Genomic DNA, 24,774 nt, shown 5'->3' with positions numbered 1-24,774 from the left:
TACCTTTTTGGCGAATCGAGTTCCGTTTTCAACAAACGAATCAACTTTGGAAGATCTTGGTTCTTTTGTCGGAATGAGAAAATCTCCAAATTGAACATTGTACCACCCACCATGCGAGATGTACAACTCGTTCTTCGTGTTCTTCAACGATCCAAGAACATCTTCAAAAGAACCACCAACACATTTGAGTTTTGACTTCAAATTCAATGCAACATTTGGAGATTGTTGCTTTGGAACCCAAATTTGTTTCACGGATTTTGGCTTCACAAAATATGACGATTTTTGTGAGTAAACCCGCTTGTTCTTCCGATTCATCTTCTTCTTCTTTTTCTTTCTCATCTTTTTGCATCTTGAAAACTTGACTTCATGAACAAACCCACTTTCAACAACATGAATATTTTGAGTTTGAATCAAATCTTTTGGAGTTTGATATTTGTGAATTTCTTGAATCACCGGCTTCCGATAAGGAATCATTCCTTCAAACGAATCACAAGAACACAAAATATCATCTGTTTTGTAACACCGTAAATTTTCAAACAAAATTTTCATTTCAAAATATAGTAGTTTCATTCAAAACAAGGCATAAACATTTCAAGTGTCATGTCAAAATACAAATCATCTAAATCTCAAGATCACAAAACATCCTTCAGTGTATACAGATCACGCCGGCGCCTTCCCACGGTCCTCGCTAGTACCTGAAACACATACATAACAACTGTAAGCATAAATGCTTAGTGAGTTCCCCAATATACAACTTACGCACATACGCCTTTCCAGGCCCTGACCTTCCGGTCCATGTGTCTCAGGGGACTTCCGTCCCTGCTAGGTAAACCTTCCGGTCCTACCCACGCCGACCTTCCGGTCCATAACACAACGCCTTCCGGCCCATAACATAATCGCCTTCCGGCCCATAACATAATGCCTTCCGGCCCATAATATAATCGCCTTCCGGCCCACAACATACATAGCACGTATAACAAATAACTTACCACATATAGCACATATATCACATATCATATCTGACCTTCCGGTCACACAGTCAAACCCTTCCGGGTACAGTATAGTGAGAAGACTCACCTCGTGAATATCGAAAGCTGGCAAATCCTGAAATCACTCGTGCTCGATCCGCCGAGCTACAATCTCCCTATAACATCATATATCTCTTATTAACACTTTTATCTTCTAAGTTTGACTATCCCTAAGAAGTCAGACATAGGTCAACTCTGGTCAACGGTCAACGGTCAATGGTCAACTTGACCGGACTCGGCGAGTGCTAGGGCGACTCGGTGAGTCTAGACGTCCTCACCAATTCTCTAAGATTCCCTTTCTACTCGTCGAGTATCCTCCTTGACTCGACGAGTTCCTCCTGGAAGAATCGCGGGGCCACCCCGACTCAACTCGCCGAGTCTGAAGAACAACTCGACGAGTCCCAGTTAATCTTCAAGCTACTCGCCGAGTCTGTTCATCGGACTCGACGAGTCCATGCCATGCAACCGCTCAAACTGCTTTCTAAGGTCAGAACTGCTCCGACCCTTCATAGGTCTGGCCTTCCTAGACTGATTCATCATGTAATGTCCTCATTTCGGTGCTCATAATACACCCCATGACTCATAATTTACATTTTGACCTAAGGCATAAGGATTCCAATCCAAAACCTCCATTGATTCCCGAAATGCTCAGGCATGGGACATTCTGGACCTCCAAAGGTCCCAATACAGGGTTCCAATCGTTTGGGGGACTAAGGTAACATTCAATCTAGCCACAAAAGGGTTCCATAAACCCTAAATCCATATACACATCAACATAAGAGAATGCACTCAAAATATTACCTGAATAACGTACTTTCTGTGTCCCCAAATCCTCAGAACGAGGCTTCTCTTGTTGTTCCCTTAACCAAGCCTCTTCTTCCTTGCAAAACAACACTTCCAAAATCAACAATGGTCTTCACCCTTGCTCCAGATGCTCACAATCGAAATAGGGTTTCTCTCAGAAGGCTAGGGTGAACAATGACGGCCATAAGGTCCCTCATATACGTCCCAAACCTGAACGGTTAGGGTTTTCGCTAAACAGCGCAGACTCGCCGAGTCCATATCCGGACTCGTCGAGTCCAGTCGCGAACCCGCGACCAGATCCGCGATCCTACTCGGCGAGTCTAGGCTCCAACTCGCCGAGTCCCCTCTTAAAACACCCAAAAACATAATTATAACAATACCTGAAATTCTGGGCTGTTACATGTTTGAACTCCAATTGAGCAAAAAACTTTTTCATCTTGAGAATCAACTTGAACTCCTTTTTCTTGAACATCAAGAACATCAAATTGAACTCCTTTTTCTTGAACATCATCATCATCAAGAACACCATCCCGAGCTTCACGACAATTTGCATAATATTCAAGTTTATTGCTTCCATATTTGCATTCGGCACGAGAAATTCCTTTTATGACTTATCCATCTCTTCTATTTCTTCGTCTCTTTTGATATGTTGTAATCAAACGATCAAACAAATGTTTGGTTCGAAAAATTGGACAACTAATTAATTCTCCAACTTCATTCTTTTCTCCATTTACAACAATATCACATTCACTTATCAATCCAACAGTTAAGCTATAAAGAAGATATTCAAATGAGCATTCACTTTGAAAATCATTCCTACGTATCATCCATTTCTCCATGATTACAAGAACTTGAAATTTTCTAGAGAGAGAAAGTGATTTTGAATGAGTTTTTTTTAGAGAGATAAAGTGATACAAACAAGTATTTTAGAGAGAGAAAGTCGAATTATGGATCAAATCAAAGAAAAATTCGACTTCTAGAACACAAAAACACTCTCTAAACACGAAGATCAATGAACAATAAGAATCACCAAATCAAAATAGCCATCAAGGATCAATTCTTGATAAGAATCAAGAACACCCGCTCTGATACCAATTGTTGTGGTGTTGATTATGATGGCATGTGCGGAATTAGAAAGATCTAGTGATTCATCATACAAATTCAAGAACACAAGGAGTAAATAAATCTTTGTAAGCTCTTATTAGATCTAGAAAGATTATACAAATGAGTTTGTATACAAATTCTCTCTCTAGTCTAATACTCCAAAATGGACTCTTACATAATGGGAGTCACTCACTTCCTATTTATAGGAAAGACTCAACTCATTTACACATACAAAGAGGAAAGCCTAAAACATTACATCTAAGCATGACTTTGCACCCTAACACACTTTATTCCGATTGCCGAGAGATATCCGTTAAGAAGTTAGTGTATATTTATATTCGGGAGGTGGTAGTCGGGCACGGGTATCTGTGGTCTCTGACCGCGATGTTCGTTTCACCTCCAAATTTTGGAGGAAATTCCATGAGAAGTTAGGCATTCAATTGCATTTCAGTACATTGTATCACCCCACACCGACGGTCAGAGCGAGCGAACGATCCAGACACTCGAGGATATGCTTAGGGCTTGTGTGCTGGATTTTGGATGGAGTTGGAATGCTTACTTTCCACTAGCAGAGTTCTCCTACAACAACAGTTATCATGCTAGTATTTGATCAAAAAGACAAATGTCTTAAAAAAACCATTTTAAAAGGGGCAAAAAATAAGTTATATGAGACATTTGTGCTGCTAAATATACATGGTTAAATATAAGATATAGTTTTTATCAAACAATAAGGTATCAATACACTAATAATCAATTAATTTTTCATTAAATCGTTCAGTTTTTTCAATTATATTTCAGTCGTTTTTTTTTTTTAAATTTTAATTGGTGGTGGCTAATACGTTTTTTCAGTTATATTTCAGTAAATCGTACCCGACCCGACCCCTCACAAGTGTTATTTGATTTTTTTTATCGGCTTCATTTTATTTGGAAACCACGTAATATTTTGTTTCAGATTCGCCACTGCTCTTCCAATAGGTTAAAATTTCAAGTCTTATTTAGATGTAGTTTAGATTAGATTAATGAACATGTGCCGTAGTCATTAAAAAAACTTATTTGGAAAAAGATGTAAATTAGACAATAGTGGAGGGATTATCTTTGTAATTCACCCATTTCGGAAATTTGGAAGTTTAAACTGTACCCCTATCCCGCTCTCACGCCCCCACCCTCTCCCCTTCATATATATAGACATTACATCCACTCACTACCACTCAGACTGTCTATGGCTTCCGCATGATGCATTTCGAAGGAGCCCTAGCTCTGCTGCTCAATTCAGATCACCATTACTGATTTGGTTCTCGGATCGAGCTCTCGAATGCAGAGTAAGCTCACACATCTCTCTCTCTCCTTCTCTCTCGCTCTCTCTCTCTCTCTCTCTCTCTCTCTCTCTCTCTCTCTCTCTCTCTCACGCACATCCACCGAACCACATTATTCATCGTAAAGACCTCGCACATAGAAATTTCAGCTTCAAATCGCATTTTAAAAGTTTATGTTTTATGGATCCATTTTTGTGATTGCATTGTAATTTTTGAATTTAAAATGAATGAAATGCACAGATCTGTAATTTTGCCTCACGAATTTATTATTTCTATTTTTCAAAATTCTCTACCTAACGTCGTTGACCTCATTTTGCACTTGAAGTCAAATTATTTCAAGCTTTTGAAAATCGAACTCAAATTTTCTAGTTGGAGTGAAATGTGTGTTGGCAGGACAAAAAATTTGTTTTTTGGCCAACCAATTGATGAATCTGGCCGATCTGCAGATGTACTTGTATAGCTGTAGATTAATCTGGAAGTAACATGAAGGGTTCTGACAATTCCTTGACATTTTAGTTTTATTTCGATTTCGTTGTTTTGTGTTATTTTATTCTTATAAATTATTTATGGAACTTGAGTCTATCTTTTTGGTTTTTATATTACAGGCATGTTCTTAAAATACGAGGTCTTAGATTTGTTACTCTATTCTAATTCGAGTTTATCAATACGAAAACGATCCTGTATTTGATATGCTTGTAAAACATTCTTACTTTCCAACTTCTTTTGGAGAAAATCTTTGATTCCTTACTGAATGTTTAAGCATGCTTGCTTTATTAGGATCTAGAGATCTACCCCGATAAGATGCTGTAAAGGTTCCCAAATGGTTCCGATGTTATGCTTAACCTAATCGAACCTCAATTGCTTATAGATTTGGTCTTAAATTACAAGACCAAGTGAAAAGATTTTACATTTCTTTATTTCAATTTCACCATCAAACAATGGAAAATAGTTATAAGAGGACACGACCTGTCTGTTATGTTTCTAGGCAGATGTAAGAATTCTATTATGATTATTTGTTGGAAATTTTCTTGGTTTATGGCACTTTATGTGGTTCTGTTTATATCTTAATGTCCTGTTTTTAGTCTATAAAAGCTTAATAGTACAAAAGAAAATCACAATCTTTTCAAACTTGGCTGCAACTATTCTGCAAAATAATTATGTTACAAGTTGCTAACCTGAATTTACATGTTGTAGCTGCAGAATTCATGGAAAGAAAGTCAATCTAACATCATGAACCATTCTATGGCAAGACAAGCAGATATGAACAAAGAAAATGTACATTCTGCCAACATTCAAAAACCCACTGAAAGGATTACTAGAGCACGTGCTAAAGCCTTGGGCATATCTGGAAATTTACCTCCACTACATCCTCTGGCTAAACAAGAACCCAAACAGGGTCAACAACCAAAGTCTAAAAGAGGGCCATCTGATAACAAATCCTCCTCCATTGATGTTGGCTCAAGGTTTCAGTCCAAAAGGAGGGCTGTTTTCAAAGATGTCACTAACATGGCTTTTGATGATTTAAATATCAAGGTCATCAATGACATGGCAAATCTGGAACCAGCTGTTTGTGTCACTAACATGGCCTTTGATGATTTAAGCATGAAGGTCATCTATGACATGGTGAAAGTGGAACCAGCTGTTTGTGTGGGCTCTCAGGGGCAAAAGGGGAAGGTAAAAGAAATTGAAGATATGAACAAACAGAGCATAAAGGAATTAAGAGAAATAACTTCACAGCTTTCCATTAAAGTGGATTCCTCAAATGATGAAGAAGTTCTTGACATTGATTCTAAGCACAAAGATCCACAGATGTGCAGTTTATATGCTGTTGAATTATATAACAATTTACGTGTCACAGAGGTACCCTTTTTTTCATTAATACTTAATGCCCCATTTTTTTATAACTTCTATTTATATGTAACCATGCAAGGTCTATTCTTAAAGTACATAATATATCCAAGGAAAATTTGCAAAAAGTGAAACACACTTTGCATTTTATCCATAATAACAACCTACTTAGCTTTCTTTATCAATAATAACAATATATAAAATGAAACTTGTAAATAATAAAGGTATATAAGTACATTGCTATTATGGGTTTACATTTTGCTATTATCTGTAAAACATGTAAGTACAATTCTATTTGGTTAAAAACATGTATATTACTATTATGAGTTGTTATTTCCTCCAATTTTCAATAACTTACAAATATTAAAGGAAATTCTTAATTACTTCTTTTTTCATCAGCTGAAATGGAGGTCTTCATCTGATTATATGCAAACAGTGCAAAAAGACATCACACAAGAAATGCGTGGTATTCTTATTGATTGGCTTGTGGAGGTAAGCTTACAAACATAATTCATTTTCTACGAGAAATTATCATATATTAAATCTGTTATTATTATTATTTATAACAAATTATTTTAATTTTTGATGTGTAGGTTTGTGAAGAATATAGGCTAGCATCTGAAACACTTTACTTAACAGTCACTCTTATTGATCGTTGTCTCTCTAAAATGTACATTGAAAAACAAAGACTTCAATTGCTTGGAATAACCTGCATGCTCATTGCCTCGTTAGTTCTCTTATTTTCTTTTATAAATTTTACATAAACCATCATTTACAAAAATTATGATATTAATATATCCTTTTATTTATAAAACTTTAAGAAAATACGAAGAAATTTGTGCCCCACGTGTGGAAGACTTCTGTTTCATCACAGATGGCACCTACACTAGAAGAGAGGTATGTCATATGTTCATCAATCACTACTACTATTTAAAATATAACTTTTGTGTATAAAATATAAAATAAATTAAGTTTATGTATCACAGGTATTGGACATGGAGTATCAAGTTCTTGAAATTTTAAGCTTTAATCTGTCTGTTCCAACTGTAAAAAAGTTCCTTCGGTAAAATTCCATTTCCACTTTTTTTATAAAACAATTCAAAGCTTTTAAATTTCTAATACACAATGATTTATGATTTATTTTCAGGAGATTTATTTTAGCAGCACAAAGTTCTTACAAGGTACATAAAGTCATAAACATACTACCACAATAATAGTTAGATTTTTTTTAACTAATGTAAATGATTAAAAATAAATTTATATGCAGGTTTCATTTGTAGAGTTTGAATTTCTGGCAAACTATTTAGCAGAATTAACGCTGATTGAATATGGATTTTTAAAGTTTCTACCTTCTCTTGTTGCTGCATCAGCTGTGTTCTTAGCTAAATGGACACTTGATCAGAATGAACATCCATGGGTCTGTTTAATTTCTTTACTTCTTAATTTTAGTTCTAATCCAAATTTAGCAGAAATTAAGGTTTAAAATTAACCTTAAATATTTATTGCAGAATCCTACCTTAGAACATTATACTAATTATAAAGCATCGGACCTAAAAGCAACGGTTTTTGCACTGCAAGACATTCAACTTAACAATTCACCCCGCCTTCTTGCAATACGCCAAAAGTACAGACAAAAACAGGTAAAAAAAAGTGAAACAATGTCACTGTTACTGTTTTACTGTTGTTTATTTTGTGTTATGTGGTCTGATGATAGTTGTTTTGTGACGACAGTATAAAAGTGTTGCAACCTTAACCTCGCCAAAACCTGTGATACCTTTGACCTAATGGTTGACTTGACTAGATGCTGACGTGAACATAAAAGACAAGATGATTTATCCACAAGGAACAGGAGCTGGTTGTGTTGTAACTTGTAACTTTTCGAGAGCTGTCTGTGTGCATCTCGCACATATGGCTGCTATATAATTAAATTAACAGCTTGTATCTAAAACAATTCATTGATGTTACAGTTATAAAATTCTATTTGTTGATTATTATAATTTCATTTTAATTTTTATGTACTAGAAGTTTATATGGGCTGGGCTGGGCTGGTCTCACTGTTCCAAAAGAAAGCCCACCGGTGGTGAAACTGGACTGCCGGTCCAAACCCTTTGTGGACTGTGGTGGAATATTTCTATTTGCTATGGGAAAGCATTATCAACCGTTAATCATGTAAACCTAATATATATTATAGTTTTAGTATTAGTATAATAATAAGGTAGATTGATTTTTAATTAAACATTATACACGTTTTATCAACATTGTTCTTTTAAACAATAAAAAGTAAAATTTGTTTATTACTTTTGTTAAAAGTATTTCCTTTTCATCTTAAGATGCTTTTGACCCACCATCAACGTTTTCAAATTTGGGTAAGGTATCAAGTGGTAAAGCTGTGCAATCAATATATTAATTAAAGTATTATGATGTAGATATATCTTGAATATCTTTATACTATCCCTATTGCTTTTTCAGAGGGATAACTTTCACGAAGATGAAACAATTTGCATTATATTTTTGAAAACTGCAAGGTATAAAAATACAATTTGCTCCTTTATCGATGTAAATTATATAGAGTAAAATTCTTTTAAGAACCAATATTTTCGTGAGAATTTGAAAATCGATGGTTTTAATTTTTTTTTCTTTCAAAATACCTCTATAGGCACCTAGACATCTTGTTTGGACTAAGTGCATGTCCAAAAGTTAAGCACAAGCGGCATCATCTTCACAGTCAGTGAGCTCGAATGCAAAAAAATTTATGTCACTTATTTATAAACGACCACATAAGACATCTTGATATGCATTGGAGAATCTTCCAAAGCCATATATGTCAGGTTATCCTCAATTTCTTCATCTTTAGAAGATTCAATATCACAACCTAATCCAATTCTGACGTTGCAAAACGTCCAAAATCATTTTATTTCTTTAATAAAACAAACATTTGTGAATACAATATCTTAATATAATATGTTTATCCATTACATACATCTTTAATCACATCAACTTGATACGACTCAAAATATCACTCGATTGTTTTATTTGTGAACCATCAGTGGGTGTCTGCATGTCATAACAAATTAGTAAAACAATATACACTTTAAAGACGTAACAAAATGTGATAAAGATTAAAAATGTAGGACTCGTACATTTTACTTTTCATGGTGTTCCTCATCATTCTTAATCTTGTCATTTATAACATGCACAATATAAAAAACAAAAGTTCCTCTATGAGAAGATAATAATAACAAAATGTTGCTACATTAAACATTTCCACTTGCACTCGATACATTATATTTGTTAGTTATTAAACATGAGAAAGTAAACATTTCGTCAAATTAGTAACCTAATCTTTATATTCAGCAAAATGATCAATTCCATGTTGCTAAATCTTGTCATTCAAAACCTCCTACATACCAAGCATTAACATTTTGATATCAAACAATAAGATTATCAAAATATTGGTATCTTTAAGTTTCACACTTTCGTTCAAAAATTACCTTGGTTACTTCAGTTTCATAAAGATCAAATTCACCATCGTATGTCAATTCGATTAAACGAGACACTTGTCCGTGTTACCATTTTGAAACATAATGGTCGACTTTCTTCTTAGATGGTAGCATCATGGACGCTTTCAGGACTTTATGTAACATCCCAAAAATAATAGCAAAAATTTTCATTTTTAAACCAGCAAGTCATACTGTCATATATTCCAAAACAAACATAGTAAAAATGTATTTCTCAAACATCCGAGTAAATCAAAAGTAATCAATGCGGAAAAGCCTTCAGGAGATGCAGTGACGTTAAGTCAGACCCTTCATTTTGAAACTAGAAGTACCTGAAAATGTTTAAACCACAAACTGTACACACAAAGTTTAGTGACTTGCCCAAAATACCATTTATCGTTCAATGAGACCAACCCGACATATAAATGGGCCCATCCCAACATATCTATGGGCCCAAACCAACATGCATACCAATAGGACAATGCCCACATATCAATAGGCCCATCCCAACACACAATGCAAGAGTCACAAAGACAACTAGCATCCTACATGATATAGTGAGAAGACTCACCTGACTCATGAAATCAGCTAAGCTACAGCTCAATGCCCTACAATAGATGCTATAACACTCCTATTAAAACATATAAGTTCCAACCTTAGTCTACACACTGAATCCAACAATCTTAACCAAAAGTCAACCTTGGTCAACAAGTCAACATCCAACAATATCAACCATTAAGCCCCACTTCGTGACCGGCCCTTGCTTACGTCGTGAGAACACACTCGGCCCAATTCCAACTCGTCTCGCCCAAACTCAGTCAACTCGGTCATGGACAACCCAATCAGCAAGCATCACGACATGAACCTTCCTTGGTCATGTCGTGAGCACAACATGACAAAATAATCGCAAAAACTCCAATCTTCACGTCGTGACATCCTCAATGTCATATCGTGACCACACTCTGAGACATCAACTTAACGGTTTGAGTCCTTATTCCATTAAGTCTTCAACTCCCATTTTCCAGAAAGATTTAAGGGACTCCATAGGTTCATAAAAATGACAACTTTATGGACATGCATGCTCCAGGCACATCCTCTACCCAAACTAGGTTAAAAGCCAAGAAAATGACCCAAAACTCATGCAAGGCCCACAATTCATAACAAATCCTTATATCCATAAGATATGATGCTCTAGGGACTCAGGAGGACCATAAAGTTGCCGACTTTATTCCATCTATTTACTCAAATCAAAACCATGAACCAAAAAAGGACCAAAACAACTTAGATCTAAGAGAATAAACCATAACGGTAGAGGCTTGAATCCTTAAAAATGGTACAAAAGGTGATATCAAATATGAAAAGATGATGCTTGCTTGATCCTTGCCCTAATTACCCTTCTACTTCCTTCAAAGAGTACCAAAACCACCAAAGATGAGCTAAAACCACCAAGAGAGATTAGGGTTAGGGGTTTCTAAGGTTTGAGGATGATGGAGGCTGATAGTGAACCCTAAAACCGAGTTAATGGGGTTTAAATATGAAGTAAACCCTAAAAGATCATGGGCTTGGGCTACAACCTTCCTCACGTTGTGGCCACATACATGTCATGTCGTGACCACAATCCAAATATGCGTTCTTCACTTTGGCTTGTCACATTGTGAACTCCTTATAGTCACGTCGTGTGTAACAACCGTGTTCTAGGTACTTTTCATTTTTGGCATTTATTATAAAATCCTTGCAAAAACAGTCCTTATGTGGGGAGCACCTTATGGGTATGTCGTGCGTAGCTCGTTAAATGAACTCGTGGACTCCACTACGTATGCTAGGCATACGTATGAGTACACTGGGCATACTCACACAGGTCCTAAACCCTAATTTTTAGGGTTTGGACCCTATTTAAAGGACTTTGTGGTCTTAAACCCTCCCTTGCCACCAACCTCCATCCCTCTTAGCCATCTTCTCGAAACCATAATTCTTGTGTGTGAGTTTTGAAGCTTTTTAGTGATATTTTGGTGTTCTTGGTGGTGAATGAAGACCTTTGAAGCTGTGATGTTGCACTCAAGCTCTTGGATCCAAAATCTACACACCTTTGTGCATCTTCAGAAGGTATAGAGTTTAAATTTTGAGGCTTACTTTGATAGATCTTGTTAGGATTGCTAGTTTATCACCTTTTTGTCCCAAAAACCTTGGTTTAATGAGTATGGTATACTCCAAACCTTTTGAGTTGTCCTTTCAGACGATTTTGGGTGTTTGGAGATATAAAAAATGCAAGCTTGGTCCTTTGTATTCATCCATGCTAGATTTAAGGGGTTTTAGATGGTAATACAAGTTAGGGTTTCAGTTTTGAGCTCCTTATAGCCATGCAAAGGCATAAAGGTTGCAAATTTATGATTTTAGACGTTCATTAGGCTTAGATATGAAGTTTGGATGTTAAGTCTTTAAGCATTAAGACCTTCGTTTTGAGGGTGGGCTTCTGAAGGGTACGTTGGGCAAAACCCTGAGTATGTTGGGCGTATGGGGTTGATGTCGCGTAATCCTTCCAAATCAAAGTTGTACGATGGGTATAATAGGGAGTACATAGGGTGTACTCCTAGAAAACTTATTTGGGCCATTTTTGTTGGGCCTTTGGTCGTTAGGGTTTTGGGCCTCATATTTTGGGTCATGTGTGGAAAGGGCAAAACGATATTTTTCTCCTAGTAAGATAAAATATGATTTTGACCTTTAATTATGTGTTAAAACCCTTATTATTAATTAGGGTTGTCTTTGGGTTTTGATTAGTTTGAGGATCTATGATAGCAGCAACTCGAGTGTGTGATTCAATTATCTTCGGTTAGAGGCGAGTCTTCTCACTGTGATTGTGGGTCGAAGGCACAAATGTCGTCCCATGAGTGTATGATCGGTTGAAAGAAACCCTAGGGTTGGGTCCATGATTTTATATTGGGTTGGAATATACCCCACGACTAGGCCCAGTTGTATGTTTAGTATGTGGTACTTTGCGGAACTCACTAAGCCTTGCGCTTATAGTTTATGTTTGTGGTTTCAATACTTCTGGTACAAAAAGGAAGGGCCCGACGTGATGACACATCATCCCCCTCATGATTCCACACTAGTTTTCATCTGTACTCGAATGTTTAGTTGACAATTTGTTTTGTGGTTGATCTTACGATACCTGATGTATGAAACTATTGGTTTTTAAATTGAAAAAATGTATCACTGTTTTTGGGTTGTTACATCGTGAAACCTGGTTTTCCTTAAAAAACCATGCTTTTGACTCCTTAATGCCCTAAAATGATCCATTCTGGAAAATGTGTGTTACGCTTTAACAACTAAATGTAAAAATTAGTAACATTCTCTCGTATTGGTAGCAGTAATGTTATATAGGAGGAATCAGAGTAGTTATTGTAACACCCTATATCGGGTCGTTTCATAATTTGGGGACGTGACCCAAAGATCAAGTATCATACGACTTTGGGCATTGAGAATGAGAGGTTTAGAGCCATTTGGTGGTAGATAATGTAGGTTGTGGGTATCGAGTGTTCGGTTTGTGTTTTGGAGCCTAAGGGTATAATGGTAAAATGATGGTGTGGATTTTTCTTGAATTTTGGATGTAAGTTTTGAAAGTTTCAAGGCAAAGGAGAGTTTATAGGATTGTAGAGATTCTCATTACCTTTCTGTGGATATAAAGAACATTGAAATCGGAGTGGGAACGAATAAGTTATGACCGTTTGAAGTTACGAGGATTTTGGGCTAAGCTGAGTACACTGGCCATACAAGGAGTACGCTGGGCGTACAAGGCTCAAATTTGATCGTGGAGGCACCCACGTACGTAGGGCATACATGGAGGTATGCAAGACATATGATCACCAGGGGAAAACCCTAATTTTTAGGGTTTGTGCCCTATTTAAACACCTTAAGTTGCTTTTGGACCTTCTTATGACGAGCCTCCACCTCTCCAAACCCTAAGAACGAAAACCTAATTGCCTTTTGAGTGTTTTGATCTTGGAATTGAACCTTGAGAGGGTTTTTGGTGATCTTGAAGGAAGAAGAACTCTTGGAAGTTGCTTTGGTGTGGTTGAAGCTTGTGGATCCAAAATCATCACCAACTTGGAAAGCTTTTGGAGGTATAAAGCTCTTAACTTGAAGGTTCATTTTGATAGATCTAGTTAGAGCTTGTTTTTGTCCTTTTTATCATCCTTTAAGTCATGCTTGAGAGTATGAGTTACTCCAGAATCTAGGGTGGTAGATCTTAGCATTTTTGAGGTCTCTTATGCACAAAAAGGCAATCTTGATATGTTATATTGGACAATGCATAAGTTAGGGCTCTTATTATGGGTTATAATGGTCAAAAACAAGTATTTGGTCCCATTAAGATGCAAAGGAGTAAAGTTGCCAACTTTATGTGTTAAGACATCATTTAGGATCAGATCTAAGAAGTGGACTTAGTGGCTTAACCAATTTAGCACTTAATGGTTAGTTTGGGCTGTCGTGGAGTACGTTGGGAGTACCCAGCTCGTACGCAGCGCATACTGGCCAAAAGTGGTGTATGCAGGGCGTAAGTCTGAGTACGCTGGGCGTACTCAACAGCTGTTGACTTTCGTTGACTTTTGCGGTTTGGGTCATATTTGGACTATTAGGGTTTTGGGCCTTGTTGGGCCACTAGTCTTTCTGAATTTGGGCCATTGTTAGTCTTTGGGCTTTCTTGGATTTGGGACCATACTGATATTTGGGTATTATTTAGAGATTTGGGCCATAATAGGCTTTTGGTGCCATTGGGTTGGGCCTCGGTTATTGGGCCAAGTGAGAGAAGGGTAAAATGGTCTTTTACCTTGGGTTTTGGACAAATGAACTAGATTCCCGGTTATGCTTTATGGCCCAATTATTAATTGGGGTTTTATCTTATTGGTTAGCGCAAGGATTCTCTAGTTCAGTAGTCGAGCTTCTATTTGACTGACAACAGACTGATGTAAGTTTGTTCACTATAATGTAGGACGCTAGGATATGTTATGTGCTTATAGTCTTTATGACTCATGTTGTATGTATTTTATGAATGTGTTCCTGTTTGCTATATGTATGTGGGGTGAAATAGACTTGGTATAGCATGGGGTCGACACATGAGTTGAAATAGACTCGGGGGTGAAATAGACCCGACACAGCCTTAAGTTGGCAGATATGTCTGGTATGCGGTATTTTGGGGGCCTCACTAAGCTTTGTGCTTACGGTTTATGTTTAAAATGTTTTTTAGGTACTCCCAGTTCGCGAGAGAAGGGTTCGGCTTGATCACAACTCATCCACCCATGTTTCGACACTTTATGATTTTGGGAATTGTAATCTGATAACTATTTTACTCTGATATACTTTTGAATTATTGAAATGATTAAATGGTGTTTATGGTTGAACTAAAAATGAAATTTTTACCTTAGAATTTTCGGGATGTTTTAGTTATCATCCATGTAAAAATTAATAACAACTAAATATAAAAATTATAAACATTCACTTGTACATACGAGTTGAATAAATAACGTGCCAAGGTAATCCATAAACAACATATATTACAACTGACAAAAACGGGTACACCATACGATCAAAACTTGAACATGGCATTTCCTTATATGTAGAATATAATCACAAATTCATGATCCATTACATTAGAAACACCAAATAGTAGCATCATTTATAAAACGCACTATCTCCCCCCTCCCCCAGGAAAAGTCATATTAAAAATTCATACCAAATAGTCTAAAAAGACCTGTTTGTCTTTATCTGAGAAATCCCAACTTGAACTACAAAACTGGAAAGACACCAACAATGAAAAAAAAAGTCCATAACCTCTTATTCAATAAGAAGGGTAGATCAATGAAGACAAAAGAGATATATTGCAACAACTTGTTGTCATGCCTTACAATACTAAACGATGCATATCACAAATCTATCTAACTAATTCAATAAGGAGAGATAAACAACATCTAACTATGTTGAAAAAGGTAACAGAGGTTCTTGATGCAAACAACAAAGATATATAATAAGTTAGTGTTCATTAAGAGGATCAAACATATTTAACAATAACTTTATCTTCTAAAAATATAGTTATTTATGTAGTTTGAAATTAATATGCAAATATTTTCATTATTTGAAAATCAATAATGTTTTTTCGATATATGTATCAATAAAATTTTCATTACCTAGTTTATTAAATGTCAAAGAACCTAATATCATAAGAATGTTATTTCAAAAATACAGATATGTAGCATGAATAAAAAAATATGGTTATATTCTACAAATAGCAATGATGTATGTCAAATAAAATAAACAAAATTACATAAATGGTCTCAATGGTTTATCAAATATCTAAACTTTAGTCTTTGCTAATTTATTTTGATACGAATGACCTTTGTTGTTTCTAAAACTTATAAGGTTGGTTCTAAACCATATGAAATGATATTTTTACCCCTTTTAATTTCCTTCAGATTTTTCTTATATAATTTCTAATTAGTTTAAGTTTTAAAAAAATGAATGTCAGATTGGGCCCACCAAACCTACTTCTCTCTCAACCTTTACCACCTTCCTGTTTTTCTCTCTTTTCACTATCTCTTTTCTTTCTTTCTGGATCGAAGAACAAGCACACACGGACCGTCGATGCTTGATGTTTCCACTTCCCTATCTCTTAGAGAAAATCAAATTTCAGCTTTGATTTTAACAAGGTGATGGTGTTGGCCTCTGGAAAATACGAATAACAACTGCCAACTACCACATTGGAATTCCCAAACCCTTTCCGATGAGCGACGAATCAAATGATGACGATTGGGCGTAACTGGTCTTCATCCAGTGTAGGAGAGGTTTCATCAATGACATAAGTGGCGCGGGTTTGTGAAATTGTAGGTTGGTTAACAACCATTAGAGAAAAGAAAGAGGTGAGGGAGGTGGAGGGTTGATGACTTGTAATATGAAATCTGAGAACAAAAGGGGCGATGAGTTTTATGTAGGAGAATAAGCTTTAGGTCGGAATAGTAACAAGATTACATTCCAACTTGCTAATTTACCATTGAATGTCAATGAATTTAGATCAAACCTGCAACAACATTTTTTCCTGGAGCAAATCAAGCTTTCTTGTGGAGTTCCCATGACAACGATTCCACCTAGGAAACATATCAAAAATGTTGTCATGGATCTTTTCTGATCAACCGATGAATGATAATATTATTTCAAATGGAATGATGGGGGAATGGTCGTAGGACTAATTGTTTTTGTAGGACCTTTGGAAGTTTCATATGATAGAATTGGAAAGAGAGATAATGTAGGTTGAGGTGGTGTGATAGGAAAGAGAGAGATGAAGGTGAGGATGGATTGTCAACAAATGTTGAAAGGCAACGGTTATTGACGATTTAGACATGTTTAATTCATATGTGGTTTCCGGCAAGAAAGGGAGAAGGGTAGTTGGTGGATAAGAATGAAAGAAAGAAACGTGAGGGAAGAGATGATGAACATGATTAGGTAATTATTTTTTTTCTTTATAAATAGATTTTGTTAAAGGAAAAGAAAAAATAAATTAAAAAGGGGGAAAATGTCATTTCATGTGGCTTAAGGACCAACCACATAAGATTTAGAAACCATAAGGGCCAACAACACAAGTTTTATAAACCACAAAGACCATGTTTGTCAAATATTAACAGATATCAAAATAGTGATATTTGATAAACCATAAGATCATTTATGTAAATTTGTCAATAAAATATATTGTTCATGTTAATAAATATATAAATAATGTTAATAAATATATAAATAGATGCTACTAAAAATAAATATATACATGTTAAGAAAAAAATAATATAAAGTTGGGATTTTTTTCCCCAAATTTGGACACAAGGACGATGCTACAGTGTCCAGATGGACTGTCACAATGGAGGGTCAAACTCAAAGGTGACGTTAAATAGATAATCGGTATATCCATCGCCAACAAAAAAAAAAAAACAAGAACAAAAGATCATTTCAAACAATCAAAAAAGTTGATCACACTGTGAATCAAATCAATTGATCCGTCGACTTTCGCCACTGCAACGAGATTTCTCCGATTTTGTTCTAATTTAATCGCCGACTCACTGGTTAGTGTTCCTTCTTCTACACTAATGGTCTAATGCTACTTATTATATTTTTATTTCGAGAAAACCAGCTGAAATTCGCAAGAATTTTAGTTGTTGTTTTACTGGGGTTTTAAATGTGCGATTTGATGCAAATCGATTCATTGGTGGATCCGATTGCTGAGTTTCTAGGTATAATAACGTTTTCATAAGTTTATGCAAGTGCCGTGTTGAGTTCTATTACTTCGTTACTATCGATAGACAACGAATGGTCAACTTTGTGATGCTAGATGTGGTGTATTAATCGATTTAATGATGCGATTCTTGGCCAATTTCGATCACTGCACATTTCTAAGAGATATTTAGTTTTCTTGAACAATTGTTAAGCATCGAGTTTATTTCGTGGTTTCGCCTGATTGGACTACACTGAACAGTTTTCTATAGATGCTGAATTTGTTCGTTTCTTAGCGCATAATTTTGATTCCTTTTGTTCATTAATTAAGAGAACTGATTCATTTTTAACATAATCTTCATTAGATTTCGCATCTTTTCAGATGCTCCTTTGAGTTTGATACTTCATTTTGAGTGGGTGACTGCAAAAGTCACAGGTGAGCAGTTCTTACGAGTATGATTGTGTGATTGGTTTCACAAGTGTGTGTTTGATATCTCGCCATCCCATGTTTTCTCTACTTTGTGATTTGCTGGAGCATCTAGATGGGTGTTCCTGTTCCCACACCAGGGCTACATCGTAAAATTCAAACAAGCAAAGTGCCACTACTAATGGAGAGAACAGAAAGCAATACCGAATGTGAGCATGTGATTAATATAACAACAAATAGCAATGAAGCTTCATCATCTAGCTCAACTCTCAATGGGTCAAACCTAAGACAGAATGAAGATCTCCCTTCAACAAATCCACAATCTCCAGTCTTGCAACATTCTTTATCTACTACAAATGCAAGGAATACATCATTTGCTAGGAGGGGGAATGGGAATGGAAATGGAAGGCGTAGGAGTCCATTGAATTCCGGTTACTGGATATCAGTGGAATTAGTGATTACAGTGAGCCAAATTATAGCAGCCATTGTTGTTTTATCTTTGTCAAGGGATGAACACCCTCATGCTCCATTGTTCACATGGGTTATCGGTTATGCTTCTGGATGTGTTGTAACGCTTCCTCTTCTTTTCTGGCGTTTTCATAACCGAAATGCTTCAACTCAAGAAGTATCACAGGCTCGCCAAAATGCGACACCTGGCAATCTGTCTGCCATTGCAAGTTCTTTCAATTCATCTTCAAATGGAAGGATTTTGGAAGGGGACAATCGGAACACTGCTGTGACATCTACAAGAAGACTGACAATGGGAGCATTGAGTGCAAGGTACGCAACTTTCTTTCTTTCTTTCCATCTTTTTTATGCTTTTATTTTGTGGTTTTATCATACACCAAAACCCTAAATGGGACTTGTTTGCAGAGTGAAAGTGCTTGTTGAATATTTCAAAATGGGATTGGATTGCTTCTTTGCAGTCTGGTTTGTGGTTGGAAATGTGTGGATCTTTGGAGGCCATTCTTCCTCTTCTGAAGCTCCCAACTTGTACAGGTGCCAATTAATCCATTATATATATATATATATATATATATATATATATATATATATATATATATATATATATATATATATATATATATATATATATTTGTAATTTTGCGAAATCAAAATGAAACTACATTGCTGACTGTTGGTTGTTATATGATATAACAAACAGGTTGTGTATAGTGTTTCTTACCTTTAGTTGTATCGGGTATGCAATGCCATTCATCTTGTGCACCACAATCTGCTGTTGTCTCCCTTGTATAATATCTGTGTTGGGATTCAGAGAAGATCTTGCACAAAATAGAGGAGCCACTACAGAGTCCATTAATTCTCTTCCCACTTACAAATTCAAGAAACATAAAAATGATAAAGAGAACAACTCTAGTAGTAGTAGTACCTCTGAAGGTGGGATTGTGGCTGCTGGAACTGAAAAGGAACGTGCCATATCAGGAGAAGACGCGGTTAGTCAATTCATTAATTCTTCTCCATACATAAGTTTACAAGGGCATTTATGTCTTTTACACTTACAAAAGTTTGCAATCTTTCTCCCATTGATATCGGTTCTAATCAAACCCTAAACCTTAATGCACGCCAAACACAATATAACGTGGCTAAATCTGAATAAATGACCAATTTACCCTTCTGTTTAGAAATGATATTTAATAAACTTGACTGCCATTTTTAAATAAATCACGGTCTATTTTCTATAAACAGCAATACACATGTAATAATTATATTTAATCACAATCTGATTAATTTAAATCTTTTTTTGTCTCATAATAATAATTTTTATACGCTTATAAATGTGTTAAGAAGTTGATAATTATATCTATGTAATAATTTTTATACGCTTATAAATGTATTTAAAAAAAAAAAACACGTGAGAGAATAGGTAAAGGGTTAGCATCTTAATACATCTAAGTCAGGTTTTTTTTTTGGCTTAATGAGTTAAGTCATTCTGTTCAGATTAAGCCCATTAAGTGAGAAAGCAAGAAACCTAACAAAGTATATAATTTATGTTAATTAACTCAACAGGTGTGTTGCATATGTTTGGCTAAGTATGCAAATGATGATGAATTGAGGGAGTTGCCTTGTTGTCATTTCTTCCACGTGGAGTGTGTTGACAAATGGTTGAAGATTAATGCCACGTGTCCACTTTGCAAGAGTGAAGTGGGTGAGACCATTTTGAGTTCGTTAACAGAAGCAACCGCTAGTTTGAGAAGAAGCACTGTGTATTAGATTTTGAAAAAGTTTTTTGTATATGTTAATATGGAAGTCTGTGTTGTTTGATAAGTGAATAGATGTATTACCACAAGCCTATATCTATCCTCTCCTTAATCCTTATTTTGTTGTGTTTTTCTTTTTTATTTTGGTAGAAACTACAGTATATATTATATATCATATGGTTTTCAGCCAAGAAATTTGTTCATCTTTTTCGGCTTCTGAAATACTAGTTTACTTGTTTTAGTTAATACACCAAATCCTTTATTTTTCATAGATCCATGCCTTAAAATGTATTTTAGGTAGTCATTTAATATAAATACTTATTTTCGGTATGTATTAAAATGTATTTTAGGTAGTTATTTAATAATATAAATTAGGCCCTAACGTCAGTAGTTTTTTTTAAAAAAAAAAAAACAGATTGCTCTACTCTTTCATCTTCATTTTCGGTTTTGATATGAAACCATATCCCCTTCTGGGATCGGCTACGGCCACCTTACACAACCCAAATCGACACCAGAGGCACTACTCAGTACTCCCTCTTCTCTTCTCTTCTCCATTTATTTCTTTTTTACTTACTCAACAACAGAAGGTTGAAAAAAAAATTCTAACCTAGTTGTCACTTTTTTATTTTTATTTTATAAACCCTAAAACTCTAATATACGATCTTATTCATCTGATTCTATAAACCTTAAAATTCTGATGTGATGTTGTAGGAAAAAAAAGAAAAATATATCCTAGTTTTTTATGTAGTCAATTGTTTCAATATGTGATTTTGTAGTATGTTATTGTAATTTAGGGGGTGTTTGTTTAATCTTTTAAAACATCTTTTATCTTTTAGGAAAAAATAAAAATGCAAAAGATGTTTGGTAATCTTGTAAAAGCTATTTTTTTATATAAAGAAAATGAACTTTTTGGAAAAGTCATAGAAACCTGACTTTTCACAACTTTTCCAAAAATGACTTTTGCCCTTTTAAAAGCTTAGCCAAACACCCCCTTAATTGTGTTGTGAATTGTGGGTAGGTTATGTGATTTTTATAGTTCATTGCTTATGCACTTTTGTCAAACTAATTTATGGGAAAATGACTTAGGAGAGTAACTACCTCTTATCCGTGTTCACATATTGACAACTTCTTCTTTTTTGTACATAATAAAGCAACTAACTTGTTTTATCTGTTTAAATTACACCAATATTACCGGCTAATACTTGTTTTAACCGGTAACTCAAAGGGAAAATGACTTAGGAGGGTAACTACCTCTTATTCGTGTTAACATATTGACAACTTTTTATTTTTTGTATATATTCTAAAAAATAATTTTAAAATGCAAAATAAATGGAAAAATCCAAAAATTCTTTTTTTAAATATTATTTTCGGAACTTGAATTAACTAAAAAAAATAACAAAAAAAAAATCCCGTTTTGTAACACCCAGAATCAGAAAGACCAAGAAAGAAAAGAAAACCCTAAGTCAAATGGGTCAACTCGCCGAGTCCCGAATATGGACTCGCCGAGTCGCTAACTTACACGTGCTCGAAGTCCCGTCCCTACTCGACGAGTCGGGCTATAGACTCGCCGAGTCCCCCTTGAAAACTTCTAAATAAATACCATGGAAGCAACATACCAGAGACGGGTCGTTACACTATCGTAACACATGTGGAATAGCACTTTCTTTCAACAGGTTTGAGGGAATATACAAGGTTGTTCACGTGGTAATGGGCCCACCAGTCGAATGTGAAATTCTCGTCTTGGGAAGAGCTATAGGTATATATAATTGTCTCAAAGTGGAAAAAGATCCAAGTGCCTTATATGGATTTAGGGGAGCATATTTGGGGTGACACAGTTTTAGTTCAAGGCGCAGGTATATGCATTGGAGAATCCAAGGTACGAATGACCTGGTTTCTGTGGATATGGTAAAAGAGGAAGTTTGCCGAATCAGCCTACCTGTATCTAGTGATTGTGGTAGAGATGTCTATTCTTTTTTCGAAATGGATGGTTTCCTCACTTTCTTCGATGGAGTTACTACTAAGAATAAAGCTGTGATATGGGTTCTAAAAGATTTTCATAGGGTGAAGTCGGAAAAGTTGCAGTCGATAACTGTCGATAATTCTTACTTTGAAAGCTATCCTCGTAAGCTTTGTATGTATCGCTTCTGTTGCATGATAAGAAAGAGATATATTATTATGGAATCTATAACTACCAGAGCCGAAGATGGTATGTATAGTTATGATCTGAAACATGGGGTCATGAAAAAACTAGACATCCACGTCAGCTTCTGTGATAGACGTCGTGTGGTTCATTCACTCGTACCAAGTTTTTTATAATTCATGCTGCAGATGGGAGTGGGAGAAGTTCCGGTCGAAGAAGGGTTCATACATGCATGGAGATGATATTAGACTCTTTCTTCCAGTTCATCATTATGAAATAAACAAAATTCTATGAAGGGTTGTTTGGGATTTGCTTCTTTAAAGTTATTTATGTTTCTTTCATCATATTGAGTTAAGTTATAATATTTTATTTTTTAGCAATTATATAAACCCAAAACACCATCAACTGTTTAAACTAGGATTTTTATCAGGTAAACAAGTTATCAACCAAATATGAAAGACTTTTCACAAATATGATCAAAATTTAAGGGTTTTTTATATTATTATTTTAGTATTTTAGTATTTTTTTTATATATAACGGATTTTTATGGTATTCACTTCGTCTAATAGAGAATATCCATTCTAAAAATAATTGTTTTTTTATAAGTTTCTAACAAATGATATCATTAAAGGTTGTCAAGGGATATTATAAGCGGAAAACTAGTTGGTAACGTTTACCAAGTAGCGGTTAGTTTGTAGCGTTTTGTTAAACGTTAGGTAAGATAACTTTTAGATTTGAAGTATTTTGGAGCGTTTTGTTTAAACTAAACGCTAAAAGCTCGTAATGTCAAACGAATATTTTGGTTCAAAACAGAGCATTTTGTCAAACGCTAGAAACTAGAATCTCTAAAACGCTCCCTGCCAAACACGTCCTGTATATGATCATTTTATGCTTTGCAAAATCATGATCGTAAGATTGAATCGGATCAATAAATCTTACCAAAAGCATTTTAAAACATAAAAAATATATTTTCATCCATCATAGTTAACAATAAATAATTTAAAACATGACATCTCCAATGCATCATTTAACAATAACAATTTTAAGGATTTTTAGGGTTTTTACTCGATGCAATTAGTTAGTCTAAAAATAAATATTAGAATTTTTTTTAAAAAAATAAATTTTTACGAAGATTGCATAAGATCGTTATTATTATTTTTTTTAATTATAATGTTTTGTCTCGGACTAACTAAATGCATCGAATATGAATCGTAGAAAACTCTTTTGAATTTTTGTTTGTTAAATAATGCATTGAATATGAATTATTTATGTTCTAAAGTAATTATTGTTGAATAAATGGTTAACTATGATATATATATATATATATATATATATATATATATATATATATATATATATATATATATATAGAGAGAGAGAGAGAGAGAGAGAGAGATATAAAAACCATTAAATTTTGGTCATACATGTGAAAAAGCTCTCATATTTGGTTGGTGACTTGTTTACTAGATAAAAATCTAAATATGTAAATAATTGTTGGGTTTTTTGGGATTAATTGTTAAAAACTAAAATATTGGAACTTAATTGGATATGATGTCAAAATGTAAAAAACTTTAATGAATTATATATATATATATATATATATATATATATATATATATATATATATATATATATATATATATATATATATATATATATATATATATATATATATATATATATATAGGTTTACCCGTGCTAAGCGAAGGGTGAAATATTTTTTTCAGAAATTAATTTCTAGCGACAATTAGTTCTTTTGTGCACATAGTTTTTTACATCAAAACAATTATCACAAGACTTATGATAGGATTGTTTACAAATGTATAGGAACAAATGATTGATGAATCTTTTTTCAATGAGTCGTGTCCTCTGTGATTCAACCCTCCAACGGTTTCTTAAACCCGCTCAACACTCTCTCATTCTCTCTTGCTCTCCTCCCGGTGCTCCCTCTTCTCCTTTCTGGTCAAAGCCGCTCAACAAAACCGCTACCATTCCGTTCTCCCTTAGAAGAGTCTACACATTCATACATATACTATATTCCTAAATTTGCATCTTTTTATTTGAACCCCAACCTAAACAAGGAGTAAGTATCCGTCAACTTCTAATACCGTTAGATCAAATACACTTTAAGCTTTAACGGGAAGGGGGTATTG

General features: G+C 34.9%; 2 protein-coding genes across 5 annotated transcripts; both read left to right on the top strand.

Annotated features, from left to right (window-relative positions):
* The first annotated feature begins 4,100 nt into the window (after positions 1 to 4,100).
* LOC111913039 (cyclin-A2-1) lies at positions 4,101 to 8,088 on the top strand. 2 transcript variants are annotated; one of them, XM_023908756.2, is made up of 10 exons: positions 4,101 to 4,255; positions 5,444 to 6,109; positions 6,497 to 6,589; positions 6,691 to 6,824; positions 6,919 to 6,994; positions 7,084 to 7,160; positions 7,245 to 7,278; positions 7,365 to 7,514; positions 7,606 to 7,737; positions 7,829 to 8,088. In XM_023908756.2, exons 2-10 carry the CDS (start codon positions 5,480 to 5,482, stop codon positions 7,880 to 7,882), a joined length of 1,380 nt encoding a protein of 459 aa, XP_023764524.1. In that variant the 5' UTR covers positions 4,101 to 4,255; positions 5,444 to 5,479; the 3' UTR covers positions 7,883 to 8,088. The 2 variants fall into 2 exon arrangements, with proteins under 2 accessions (XP_023764524.1, XP_023764525.1); XM_023908757.2 differs by having other exon boundaries at positions 4,141 to 4,255; positions 5,450 to 6,109.
* A 9,431-nt stretch (positions 8,089 to 17,519) lies between these two features.
* On the top strand, positions 17,520 to 20,599 carry LOC111913040 (E3 ubiquitin-protein ligase At1g63170). 3 transcript variants are annotated; one of them, XM_023908760.3, is made up of 6 exons: positions 17,520 to 17,687; positions 18,218 to 18,271; positions 18,378 to 19,042; positions 19,136 to 19,261; positions 19,428 to 19,716; positions 20,291 to 20,599. In XM_023908760.3, exons 3-6 carry the CDS (start codon positions 18,378 to 18,380, stop codon positions 20,492 to 20,494), a joined length of 1,284 nt encoding a protein of 427 aa, XP_023764528.1. In that variant the 5' UTR covers positions 17,520 to 17,687; positions 18,218 to 18,271; the 3' UTR covers positions 20,495 to 20,599. The 3 variants fall into 3 exon arrangements, with proteins under 3 accessions (XP_023764528.1, XP_023764527.1, XP_023764526.1); XM_023908759.3 differs by having other exon boundaries at positions 18,201 to 18,271; XM_023908758.2 differs by having other exon boundaries at positions 17,521 to 17,687; positions 18,201 to 19,042.
* Positions 20,600 to 24,774: the final 4,175 nt, after the last annotated feature.

This window comes from Lactuca sativa, chromosome 6 (genome assembly GCF_002870075.4).
Source record: "Lactuca sativa cultivar Salinas chromosome 6, Lsat_Salinas_v11, whole genome shotgun sequence".
NCBI lineage: Eukaryota > Viridiplantae > Streptophyta > Magnoliopsida > Asterales > Asteraceae > Lactuca > Lactuca sativa.
The sequence above is the reverse complement of the archived record's forward strand: the minus strand, read 5'-3'. Positions and strand labels throughout refer to the sequence as shown.

Excerpts from the sequence above, each read along its gene's own strand:
- LOC111913039 (XM_023908756.2), top strand. The coding sequence starts at position 5,480 with ATGAACCATTCTATGGCAAGACAAGCAGATATGAACAAAGAAAATGTA. Across the intron at positions 6,110-6,496 it reads ACAATTTACGTGTCACAGAG|CTGAAATGGAGGTCTTCATC; the intron begins GTACCCTTTTTT and ends TTTTTTCATCAG. Across the intron at positions 7,279-7,364 it reads CAGCACAAAGTTCTTACAAG|GTTTCATTTGTAGAGTTTGA; the intron begins GTACATAAAGTC and ends ATTTATATGCAG.
- LOC111913040 (XM_023908760.3), top strand. The coding sequence starts at position 18,378 with ATGGGTGTTCCTGTTCCCACACCAGGGCTACATCGTAAAATTCAAACA. Across the intron at positions 19,262-19,427 it reads GAAGCTCCCAACTTGTACAG|GTTGTGTATAGTGTTTCTTA; the intron begins GTGCCAATTAAT and ends TATAACAAACAG. Across the intron at positions 19,717-20,290 it reads CCATATCAGGAGAAGACGCG|GTGTGTTGCATATGTTTGGC; the intron begins GTTAGTCAATTC and ends TTAACTCAACAG.